The sequence below is a fragment of the Poecilia reticulata genome, linkage group LG11, assembly GCF_000633615.1.
Source record: "Poecilia reticulata strain Guanapo linkage group LG11, Guppy_female_1.0+MT, whole genome shotgun sequence".
In the NCBI taxonomy this organism is placed as follows: Eukaryota; Metazoa; Chordata; class Actinopteri; order Cyprinodontiformes; family Poeciliidae; genus Poecilia; species Poecilia reticulata.
In genome coordinates, this window is record NC_024341.1 from 2,278,352 (window position 1) to 2,291,688 (window position 13,337).

Consider the following 13,337-nt stretch of genomic DNA (forward strand, 5'->3'; position numbering starts at 1 on the left):
TTTGGTGGCTGCCATCAGAATAAAAAATGAATTAGTGGATGTCAACTTAAGGATCAAACATACTCAGGTGTAATATTTTGTGAACCATGCAGACTCTATGCATTCTGCTGGTGGGCGGTGGTGATTTTGTTGTTGAGTGAACCGATTGCCTACATTTCTTGTGACAGATTCCTTCATTTCCCACAATCCAAATGGATACTAACTAGCTTGATGAGCTGGTTTAGCATCCAGCCCCAATTTTTCTCCACCACAGCAGCAATCACACACCTTTTAGTGCGGCACAAATCGGCAGTCTTGCTGCTGCGCGTCCTTGGACTATTTGCACTGACTCACAGCATCATACAAAACAGTTTGATATGGACTGTTTTCCACCAAACAGTTTCCAAATTCGCATACCAGGTCTTAAAAAGGTACCGTTGTGCCGACGTGTACGACAGACGTCTGCATTGATTCCACTTCAAGTACTCACGGACCTCCGCTAAGTTAGGTGCGCCTCAGTATATGTTTGCCTGAGAGACGGGGTCCGTTGGGACGGCAGTTCAGATGGAGAGAAGGAGGAAAGACAGCAGAGGAAGTTTTTTTCATCTATGATTACAACTGAAAAAGGTTTGAAGAACTCTAGAGAAAGATTTCCAAAAAATGTGAAAAAGAATTCCGCCTGGATTTCTGCAGCCGTTTTACCTACATCTGCATACAGAAGACAGCAGTGGGAGGAAGCAGAGGACACGCTGAAATCACATTTGTCTCAGAGGTGCCTCGAAATCTCATCCCGGCTTTTTCCTCATTCCCTCAGTGCAGCTCATCTTTTCTCTGCCTTTTTCTTAACGCAGAATCCAGTCGGCATTAGCTGACAATATGTTTATTAGATATTACATTTTTCCATCCCCCCCACAAGACAGGCTGTCTATTCATGTCGGCTTAACCACTTAACAAACGTGAAATTCACATTCTAGTTCATTCAGAACATTTGATGTTTTTGCTTCAAATCCACTTGACAAGTCAATGCAATCACAGCATAGCATAAATTCTCAAGATGTCTCCATTTATTCATGCTTTGCCGTAGATATAGCAGGCCAGACCTTAACAATAAACAGATGTTAAAATATTAGCAGCATGCCATTAGTTAAAGCTGCAGTATGTAGCTTTTATAAACAATTTGTTTTTTGGGGGGGTTTTTTCTCTTAAACCGACCCCTATATCCTGACAGTAGAATTTGAGACAGATAATGTGTTTCATAGTTGGACGAGTCCGTCTTTATAAAGGAAAAATAAAAGTGAATGAATATGATAGTGACTTAAAAATGAATCCTCAAGCAATGCAGTTATTCATGTACATAATTTGTCATGATCTGTAGAGAGTCTGTATTGGTTTGTGTTGTTCATTATTGCCAGATTGTGCCACCAGGAATAAATGAATGCATTTTGTGTAGAATCTTATTTTTCAACTAAAAACTGAATTCTACCTTCTGCAGCTCCCATTTTAAAGCTAGCTAGATTTGGGTTCATTATTTCTATTTGGCAACAAATAGTTCAGAAAGACAAGAAGTTGTCCATAACTAATAGTAGAAAAGAAATCACAAATAATTCAAATGTATGAGAATTACAAACTGACTGCATTGTAGATAAAATCCATTTGGTACGAGACTAAAAATCCCTCTATGTATTATGGATGAGATCAAATGTGAGAATATACTTAACAATGGTATAAGTTTCAAGGCAATATTACATTCATAAGTGCTACTGTGAAGTATTAAATCAGACGAGGAATATGCATTTAAATCTGTAAGATAGAGTTCAACATTTTGTATCTTTTATGCAAAAAGAGACAAAATACTCCTCTTCTTTAAAAAAACAGGCAACTTCTCTTAAAATACTATCAAAATGTAAATAAAGTTGAAATAAAAGTTCAGTAAAGTTGCATGAACACTACCTTTGAAACAAAAACAACATAAAAAGCTAATTTTTCATCATTATTGTAAGATAATTTAAAACCCAGTGAATCTTCAGCCACAGAGAATGATCCAATCTGATTTGTTTTATGGAGAAACATAACGGCTACAATATTCATTTGACACGACATACAAATTAAAATGATGCAACAAACAATTCAAATGTATAAAAACAAGCATAGAGAAATGTTCAATTTATTACCTAGAGACAACGAATAATTGTCAATGTTTTGCAACAGTGAAAGTTTGTTTTTCTCATCGACTAAATTCTTTAGCTGCAGAATACAGAAATTAGTTCTTAATGGAAAAATGAAATTGAGCTTGTTTATTCTTATTGACATAATTTGGCAACAATGAGCAACACAAAATGAACTTCAGACTGAGCTCTGAAATTCCTCATCAGAACGGAATGAAAGCCTGGAGGCAACTTCAGAGAAAATGAGAGCAGAAATATGATTTATCTTTAAATGAATCTGGTTTAAAAAAAAGAAAGAAAAAAAACCTCATGGTTTACACATAAAATAACTTGAGAACATCCAACATGCTGTCATCTTCAGGAAATATGAATATGATATCACTTCTTATGTCTTATTGCCTGACAGATTCCCAGCAAAGTTGCAGGAAATGATCACATTCAGCAGATTTAGATCGTTTCCTACTAGCTGCACATTATTAACACACAGGTGTTTGGAGCTTATTGATTCAGTTTTTCGTTTTCTTTTTTTTTATGGTTGTACAGAGTAGGATTTTAGTCACTTTCAGTGCAGTGGACTTATTTATGTATATCTCAGAGCTAATGACGTGTGTTTGGGTTATGTAGTGGAGCAGCTCTGCAGAGGGACGACGTGACTAATGGACGACTCTCCTCCACCAGGAGGTTCATCTGCTCCTTTCCTCTGATACCAGAATAATGAAATGTGTCTTTTCTGATCAGTTTCAAGCCAGCGAGCTGATATTAAACATTACTGTGAAACACGCCACTAGCTGTTGTAGTGCACGTCTATTAAACCCAGTGGACATGCTGAGGACGACCAGAGCTGGATCTTTTGTTGTTGTTGTTGTTGCTCCAATTAAATTTTTTGCAATAGCCAGTTTCATAATGTGACCCAAAGGCAGAATGACTCACCCTGCAGGATGAGTGGGATTGCTCAAAGACTTGCCAGCCTGGATGTTTTGCTCTGAGCTAAAAGTCTCTACAGCTTCATTAGCCAAACGCAGCGATTTGCTGCTCATAATGCTTATTCAGACACTTTCTGTCACACAGCAACAAACACTGATGTCATTCATGACCTGAAAGGCCAGCACATCGTGTGAAAGGTGAAGGATGCATCTTTTGTTCACATTTTCTTTTTTTCCAGTTTAATCCATCATCTGAAAATAAAAAAAAGCGTGACTGCAAACCTCCCAAAACACGACTGTCCACTTAAAACGGCGGACCAGGCAAGGAGGGTGTTAATCATCCAAGCAGCCAAGAGCTCCACAGCTCAGTGGGACAATCAGTCAACATGACAATCCTAATGGAGGAATGGCAGAAAGTGATCTACTGTTGAGGATAAGGATCCCTGTTTGGAATAAGTCATGTAAGGGTCAGAACAACCAGGCTGTAGCCATAGGAACGCATTCTGTCCCTTACAGGCGAACTCTTCCATATGTGTTGAAAAGCTCTCTGTACATCGACCTGAACACATCAACCCCTCGTGTCGACTCTGAATAACTTATTATTACTGCGCTGCTGTGTGAGGTCTGCGCTCTTCTTCTGCGTATGTGAGTTTGCTTTGCAGTTTCAAACTGTTCACTCAGGACTCTCATTGCAGTCGTATTTAAGTAGTCTGAATTACCACGCAAAAAAAAAAAAAAAAATCATATTTCAGCAAAAAGTCAGAACTGAGCATCTAGACCTGCTGTGTGAAAGTGACACACTGTCAGAACCAAACACCTTAGTCTACTCAACTGTATGCATTTCAAAATGAATTTCAAAACTAACTAATTGGGCAGATGAACAATGACAACGCTTTCTTTACATCCTTTTTTGTGTTTTTAATCTTAATTGTTGCCTGTGTGAATGTGTCCCATGTCAACAACCAAATGCAAAATGTTGTTTCGTCAGACCTAACGATTAACAACGAAAGCCACATTTGTCCAGATTTTTATTTGTGAGGTTTTCTAATGTCAGACTCGTAAACAACTCTTCAGACTGTAAGGTGACAGATGATAAGGAAGCCTTTCATAGAACTAGGGCATCGGTTTAATCTGATTCCCGGAGCTTCATCTCTCCCAAGCCAGAAATGTTTGGCTTGTCTTTCCAGAAGCTGCTGCTGCTGATATCAGAGGTTTTTGTTGTTGCGCAGCCACAAGAGGTTAAGTATCGCCTAGAAGCATCATGTGGATGTGATTGTTACCCAACATACACCGCTTTAGGAAAATGATGCTACATCAGTTCCTTTATGTGCATTTGATACCGCAGCATATCCAACTTGATCACTTGGTGCACACAACATAAATACATCACTGCCATCAAATTTTCATAAATATGATTTAAATATTCCAGAACTAATTGGATTATAATGTTACTTTATAAACCGTGTGGCTGAATCTGTCTGCACTGGTGAATAGTTACTCACCTCAGCATGCTGAATGCTTGGAAAGGCTCCAACTGACAGCAGACAGACCTACTTTCTGATGTACTGAGTTAATATTTGACAACTAATTGACAGTTATATATGATATTTGGAACACTTATAATCAGATCATTAAGCATTAAAAAATAAATAATAAGTGGCAATAGTAACATACTCCATATTCTTGACGACATCCATGCATTAATTTTACACCTTTCATTCCAAGACACACATGCTGGACAAACTGCATACTTCAGACATTTAATCTTCCATAAAATGTTCATGTCTTCATGTTTAGGCTCAGTTGAGACATTTTTGGTGTTAGCATATATATTTATAGAGGGAAATCTGAAAACATTGGCAGCAGTAGCTCAGCAGTACCTTCCTGCAGGAAGATGTCACCTTTAAACAGAACCCCGAACCAGATGAAGCCTTTATTTAAAAAAAAATTAATGAAAATAGTTAAAACCTGAACAAAAAAACCTGCTAAGTTGATTAACTTGGTCAAACATGACATGTTAAAATAAACTGCAACAAATAAATAATAGAGCATGATGTCGCTCAGAGCACAAAGCACAGAAACATGATCACCGATACTTGATCTAGTTTATTTTTGTCAATATTGGGACCAATACAGATCGGTGCATCTCCAGTTCTCTGGTTATAAGAGTAGAMTATGAGGCAGGTCTTTTAAGTCAAGCTTGTGAAGCTATTGGTGTATTTCAGTTTGCTGTACTGGTGCAAAGTTAGCAAATAAATGTGTAATTATGTACATTTGTGTCTGCGTTTAAAAAAAATAGAAACTTTTTAGGTCAGTTCTGCTCAGTTTTTTGTATCGGATCAGAATCGGATGATACTAGACCTTAGATATCGGTATCGGTATCAAAAGTGAAAAAGTGGATCGGTGCATCCCTACGTGGAACCAGCAGAGCCTGAAGTCTATTAGGAACATCTGGATCAGTCAGATGAATGTTATGGATTTGACAAACAGAATTTTAGGTTCTATTCTGAATTTAACAGGTAGGTAATTTAATATATTAACAGATATAATGTTTGCTCCAAGTGCTGCAAAATACCTAAGCGTATACTAATTATTATAATCCTGAATTTTGTCTTGCAACTAATTTGCATTTATTGATTTCCTTCTGTTTCCATCAGCATTTTGCATCCACCACTGTCACCGTCCTCTGAGTTACTGAAACGTAGATCAGGTGTGGATGTTAAGGGCAGTGAAACTATTGAAATGGCTCAATCACTGGCAGTTGGGGAGGAATCTGAAATACAGCAGTTCAAATGCTCCTCTTCATCCTTTGCTATGCTTTTTTTCATGCTGTGCTGGCATTTGGAATTCCATATACTGTGCTGCTCTAGTGCTTATGAGACCAAACAGAAAATATATTTGCCCCATGCATGATGCACAGCCCTCTCATTTTTGGGCATAAATCTGTCCAGAATACCAACAGATCTCCTGCTTCTCATCATTTCACTGAATATGCATTCAGTTGTGGTTTTCCTCTGTCACGTAAACATTGATAGTCAATAAATTTTAACGTGTGTTCATATGAGGCTTGTTTCTCTGTATCTTTTGAAAATAATCAGTTTGGTTTTTGTGATCGAAGTTATTAAATTCACTCATCAATTTTTGAGCAAATTTGCAATTTTAATCTGACCAATCAGCTTCATGTTTTCTGTAACTCCTTCTGCTTCTGACCAATCACTGCAACTCAGCTGAATATTAACCAATATTCTTAGCCCACTCCTAATTTAACTTCTCTGGAGCCAAACTGCAGGATGAAAGCGTATGAGACACTAAATGTTAACATTTTCTTTTTTATTTTCTTTCTTTTTCTTTCTTTCTTTCTTTCTTTCTTTCTTTCTTTCTTTCTTTCTTTCTTTCTTTCTTTCTTTCTTTCTTTCTTTCTTTCTTTCTTTCTTTTTTTTTTTTTTTTTTGCAAAAAACTATACTGCATGATTTGCTTCTGTGTTGTTAACAGTTCATGTTAACTTGAATGACCAACATGGAATTCCCCTGTTGCACTTTGACCTCTCCTCAGGATATGATTTGATTTATATTAAGGTGCTTTTTCAAAAAGGTGCTTGAAAATATTATTTGAAATTTAAATATTAATTACTAAAATCTTTTTGAGAAGGTTATGTATTAAATTATTTTGGTGAGGAAAATTGCAACTTTGACCAGAACGTTTTGGTATGTATGCTGCAAAATCTAGAATTTTAGACTGCAACAATCAGGAAAAAAAAAACAAAACTAAAACATTGTATCATCCACAGGAGACTGTTTAAAAAAGCAACTATTAAACATATTTTTTTTATTAGGCCCACATTTTTGTGTGTCTTATTTGTCTAGAAAGTCAATAACCTTTACTGGGAGAAATTCTTTCTGAGCAGAGGAACACTGCTTCCACAATTACATCACTCAGCCTACAATATAAGAAATTATAAAAATAAATGAATAGTATATTAAAAAAAATCGTAAAACATTTATCAGTCGTCTTCCCACACATTCTACTGAGACACAACCCGTCTGTTCATCAAATCTCCAACATCAATACTGATTTCAATAAAATGAATTCATCAGCAGGCCCTCAGAGGCTTCCTGTCTGCAGCTCATCTCATCGCCTTCAATCATTAATAAGGTTGATAAACCGGGGGATGAATGAGTTATTATATCGGTTATGTTTGCAAAGTGGAAGCCTGCACCGTCTTCTGATGTCAAGGGAATGATTTCAACATAATAACCAACATCACATTGGGGTTTTATACATAATTATTTATTTATTTTGAACATACAATAAAAAATAAAAACAGGAAAAAAAAGGAGACGGTGAATAATTATGCCAACTGACATACAATTTTAAACAATTTGTTCTAAAAGAAGAAGATAAAAGATCTTATCATTTCCTGTCTCATCGACATACAATCATCTTAATCTCTCTTCTCCAGATGAACTCAAAGTATTGATTAATGTCACTTAAACATCAACATTCTCCACATTGAATGTACAATTATTTACACATTATTCATATCAACAACAGCATTTGTTGTTTGTGACACCCATCCTGTACAAGATATTTTACAATAAGCTAACTTTTTGTACAGAGTTTAAACTGACTAATTTTTGTAGTTTGAACTCATCCTTTAATCCAATTAAAAAACTTTTTTTTTGTTGTTCTAATACATTGTTTTTTAAAATGTTGTTTGGAGGTTGATGGTTTCTTACTTACTTTGAACATAAATTGCAGTTTTTGAATTGTACAGGGTCTCAGAATTGCAGTGCATTATATTTCAAAAATAATGGATTTGTTTGCTTCCAGTATCCCACTTTATGTATTTTTTTATATTGCATACAACGGCTGTAAGTTTATTTAGTATGTGTTGCCCGAAATTTCCACACAATAACTCAAATATGATATTCTATTATTATAACATCATGTTTTCATTCACTGCAATAAATAACAGAAATAAAGGCTTTAAAACATCCGCCTGTGAGAAATGAATCTATACGTTGCAAAAACACAAACTCTTTCTGAGTAGTTTTGGTTTCAGTTTTTAGTGCAAATATCGTAGTTCAGAAATAAGACAAAACTAACTTACAAAGAGATAAAAACTTGTTTTAAGTCAATAATTTCTTAATATTGATGAAAAAGTACTTGTTCAATTGGCAGATTATTTAACTTATAACAAGATATTTTTTCCATGCTTCTAGTGAAATAATATGGAAGCTTTAGCGAAAGTTCAAGCTGGAAGACTCCACCCCCTTCGTTCGCCCATCAACGTCATGCTCATCTCTGACCTCAGCACTGGTCCTCACCCGGCGCGTTCAATCAGCAATCAGGCTCAAAAGGATCCACACCCAAGCCGTCAGCTGATTCCCAGCTGCGTTCAACCCACCACCTCCCCTTCTCCACCCACATCCTTCAGCTCTAGGATGGCACCCTTTCCCGACCACCCCCACCAGTGTCGGGCCCTGGAGGAGAGCATCCCTAATCAGTTATCGGGATGTTCATCGAGTTCACATCAAATCTCAGCTCAAATTAGCTGCCGGGGTCCGAGCGCCAAAGAACTGTTATTCATTCCTGTCATTAAATTTTTTAATTGTTCCCTTTTGTCCATCTGAGTTTCTCCAGATTGAACTACCAATATTAAGGAGGTTGCTTTGAAGTTTTAAATTAGTTTTCTCTTGCATTAACTGTACTAAGATATTTGCACTAGAAACTGGACCAAGTAAACCTGGTAAAATGTATTGTTTTTGGAGTGCAGAGTTCGTTTCACTTCCTTCAATAATGAAACATTTCACTAATATTCTGCTCTGCTCCACCTACAGCTGCCTGTAAAGACTCCAAGCGAGCTCTGGAGGTATCCCAGCATGCCGAGGACATGGGCCTGATCCTGGGCGCCTGCGCCGGCGGTCTGGCGGTTCTGGTTCTCCTCCTGGGGGCCATCGTCATCATCGTGAAGAAGGGGTGAGTGGCTGTCGGCGTGGCCCACCGGATCGGGACAGCTTCAGAACCCTTTTGACGGTTCTGCTGCCGGCTCTCTGTCCACCTGGCAGTAGGTGATCCATCACCATCCCACTTGGCAGCCAACAAGAGTAAATCCCAGCCAGAGTTAGCGGAGCGCTAATCCTTCGCCTTGCCGGGGGCTTTTGTGTTCGCTACGAAGTCATCGTGTCGGACCGGCACATTGGCTCTCGCTGGGCGGCGCCGGTTGCGCTCCACTTGCAAATCACCTCTGCAGTCGCTCGCACCTGCACCGTGCTTCTTCCTTCGCTTGCCGGGCGACGGTGGAACACTCGTCTTGAGTGTGAAAAATTTCATCAAGGGGCATGTTATTCCATTGCCCACTCAATTACATGAGGCGGGCAGCTGTGAGGTGCCAGTGGATGGCCTGGTAATTGGTTAGGAAGGTTGTTTTCTATTTTCCAGGAGGAGGCTGGGAGATTCAGAGCTCTCTCTTTCTCTCTATGAACGGAGGAAGAATGAATAGGGCGTGTTTAGAAGGAGGCAGCGACTGATAAGATTCAGCAGCCATGTTTATATTTAGCCAAAAGATTAGGCCTTTCTGCATGTACAGTCACTGCCTTTGCTATAATTGGGTGAAAAACCAGAATACCCCTTCCCTCCCTCCACTCCCATCACCGCCCCATATACACACATTCACACACACAGGGGAGCAGAGTTTATGCCAAGCATATTTTTGATACTGATGCATTTATTTAGAGGGTTTAAGGTCGCCCTAGACTCTTGTAAAATGTTTTAAAGCTTCATTTTATATGCCATGAAGTTGGGAACTTTATGGCATAAATGACTGAATAAGTCAACTGTAAATTGAGGTTTTATTGCTGAGCGAACCGATTACCTACAGTTCTCAGGAATAATTCCTTAATTTCCCACAATCTGAATGGATGCTAGCTTGTTTGATGAGCTAGTTGAGCGTCTAGCATTGTTTCTTCTCCATTAGGTCAGCCACCTGTCAGTGCGTCACAAAGTGTCAGCATGGCTGCTGTGTGTCCTTATGACCGATTCTCAACATCTCGCTGTCACATACAAAACAGGGAACAGCGTTTCCAGCCAAACAGTTTGCTGTGCCACACCAGTACAAGGTTTTACCTTTTGCATCTGTTTCCGCCAAACATGACCGACGACTACGTTGGGGGACGGTCACATTTTCTATTTGTGTTTTTGATCCCTGAAATTGATGATTGTTTGAGCAGCCGATGGTCTGGACTCCTCTGTGGGAGATTCAGAGCTGCCCCACATATCAGAAGCTTCCCTTTAATACCCTGACTCATGATACTGGGAACACAGCATTCAGCAGCATTCAGACAAACTCTTCATTTCTTTTGTTGATGCCCATCTGGATGAACCATAATCACCTCTCTTCCTGTTGTTCTCTCCTCACTCTCTGTCTCTCCTTCACGCTAATCAGAAGGGACTTCTATTCTTACCCTTACTACCCGTAAGTTACTCCTCTGTCCCTTTGCTTTCCACCCTCCCCCTGACTGTCCCTCGTAGCCCCCGGAGTACTAGAGAGGAAATAAGCATTGCTGCCCCCCCATTCCCTCCACCCTCACCCTATGCTATTGTACACACCACCTCCACCTTCTTCCAGACCCACAGACCATTTCTTGCTATCTGATCTCACCCCTCCTTCCCTCCCTTTCATGCAATTTCAATCTTTTCTCCCCTTATCCACCCCTCTCACTATAATTTGTCATCTCCCCACCAGCCCACCCCTCCTGTCCTTTCTTATCTCGTTTCCCCTGTCTTACACTCAATCTTCTTTCCCTTCCTTGCTGGCCTCCTTCTGTTACGTCTCTCTGTCCTCCCACCGCTCTGCGTGGGTCTCTTCTGCAGTAGGAAGAAGGTGGCCATAAACAAGGCGGCCATGTCCTACAGGCAGGAGAAGAGCCGGAAGCTGAGCCCTCTGGACTGCAGTCTGACGGAGCAGAGCACCCTCCAGCAGGACGAGAGGATGGCTCACTCCTTCATGGACGCCCACGGCTGCAACGCTCGAAGTAAGGCGACTGCGAGGAGCATATGGGGCGCTCTCGAGAAAAAACTGTCTGGAGACAAAGCAGCTCCCTTCTTCCTGACCTTCAGCTTTGTTTACTTCTAAGCATGCATGCAATCTGCTCTGCCAAGACACATGGTGCTCTCAGCAGAGGAGTCTCTTGTCTGTTTGAATATTCCACTCAGCCCTCCCTTCAGAAACATTGACTTCCTTCTCCCTCTGTTGCTGCCTTCGCTTATTTGCATGGAAGTAAATAAAATAAAAGATTGTATTGCAGTGTGATTTCTGTGTGTTGCCAGATGAGCAGCGTAGCTCGGTCAACGAGTCCAGCAGCTTGCTGGGAGGCTCGCCGCAGCGCCACTGTCGGAGGAAGAGTTCTCCGTACCACACGGGTCAGCTCCACCCGGCGGTGAGGGTCGCCGACCTGCTTCAGCATATCAACCAGATGAAGACGTCTGAGGGATACGGCTTCAAGCAGGAGTACGAGGTGAGGCGTGAAGCAAGGGAAGAAAAAAATCTATCTGTTTTCTCCCAGAGCTGTCAGTACAGAAGCACACAGCTCAGCCAGTAACAACCAATCAGAGCCAGGAGGAGGGTCTTAGCACTGACAACCACTCTCGTGTATGCACTACAGTTGGTTCATCCCAATGGAGCCATGCCATGCTATGGATGGATGGATGGATGGACGGACTTTATTTTCATATGTCATTCACCCTTTTACAGGTGTCCCACCCATATAGGCTTACAAGACAGACATAAATATTCCTTAAACAAAAAGTGTCCCCTTCCTAAGGTGTCAGGCCTTCAAAATAAACAGTGCTAACTGAAACACAAAATACTTAAATAAATAAAACATTTTGTCCTTATCAGTTAAATAAAAGAAATCTGGATAAACATCAAGTATTTTAGTAAGTAAAGCTTTTCTCAACCTCAAGTACACAGGACAGTAAAACAAAATTGAACTTCACTCTCATTTTCGCCCAAATCACACAGAGAACATCTTCAGTCATCCTGGGACTTAGCTGTGCTAAGGCTAGTTAGCTTAGCCACTGATGACAGTGGATAAACAGTTTTCCTGTAAAAGTAAGTTGTTTCTCTGACATTAACACATTGAGCAACGAGTACACAAGCATGATTGCCCCTCCTCTGTTCTCTGATTGGTTGTTTCTGACGGGGTCGCTGCATTTCTTCACATGGTAATAGAACCTCAGGGAGGAGGTGGAAGGATTTGTTTTTTTTCATGGAGAAACTTTTCGAATTGGGACACCACACACCAAATTTATCAGATTTTGAATTGGAAAAAAACATGTGAACTTCTCACCACGTCTCAGATTCAGGGCCTACTACGTAAATTCCTACCTACAGTCTGGGACTGTAAGCTTACAAAATGTTGAACATTTTCAAGGGACAAGAATACTTTTGCTATGGATCATATCTGTTCTGGTCGGCACATCCAGTCTTGGCCGATTCTCTTTGGTTCTGGACAAGAGAAGTGTGCATGGCCTCGAGCGCCGCAACAGTTTGTTTCTTTTGTTTGTGAGCACTTTTTAAACAAACTCCACGAAGCCGGGTCCCTGAACAGCTGAGCTCACCAGTTTGCCGGCGAAGACCTTGCGCTGAGCCCTACAGGCTGTTGTGTAAGCTCTGACTGCTCCAGAACACTGGGGTTTCCATGGCCAAGCAGCTCAAGCGCGCGTGCAGGACGATCCTTCACCACTCTCCAACAACTACAGCGAGAAAAACAAGCAGAAACAATCACACAGCGTCTTCTTTATTCATTCATGACCAATCAGGGAAAATGAAGTTTCCCTCATTAGTGCTGGGTTTCCTGCTTGGTGTGACCCTGTTCGGACTAATTGCGCCTTCCAAAGTCACACCTGCTGCTTCTCTCTCTGCCTGCTATTATCTGCAGTCCTCCAGATCAAACAGTTGTGATGAGTCTTTTTCGCACCTCCACCTGCCAGAGAGAGAGATGCACTTTTCGATTCATTAAGCCGTCCCTCGCAGGCCCGGCAAATTTCCCGCTAACAAAATCAATATATGGGTCGCTTTTTCAACTCGGCACTCTAGCTTCCCATCGCCTGGAGAAATAAACAAGATGAAGGAGATCAGTGAGCACTCTGCTGTCAGACTTCATAACCCTTATTCCCCACCGGGGCCGGCTGGCTCTGCCATTGACCATTGATCAGCACACGTCTGGCGAGGGCCCTCAGGGGTCTGTGTGGGGCGGTGGCAAGGGG

At 40.6% G+C, this 13,337-nt stretch overlaps 1 protein-coding gene across 6 annotated transcripts in view; it reads left to right on the forward strand.

The window, feature by feature from the left end:
* ptprua (protein tyrosine phosphatase receptor type Ua) overlaps positions 1–13,337 on the forward strand; it is a 201,884-nt gene that overhangs the window by 145,877 nt on the left and 42,670 nt on the right. For 2 of the 6 annotated variants that reach the window (XM_008421304.2, XM_008421306.2), the window contains exons 14-17: positions 8,909–9,047; positions 10,513–10,542; positions 10,941–11,101; positions 11,397–11,584. In XM_008421304.2, coding sequence (XP_008419526.1) covers positions 8,909–9,047; positions 10,513–10,542; positions 10,941–11,101; positions 11,397–11,584 — 518 coding nt within the window. The remainder of the gene's footprint in view (positions 1–8,908; positions 9,048–10,512; positions 10,543–10,940; positions 11,102–11,396; positions 11,585–13,337) is intronic. The other 4 variants (XM_008421308.2, XM_008421309.2, XM_008421305.2 and 1 more) reach the window with 3 other exon arrangements.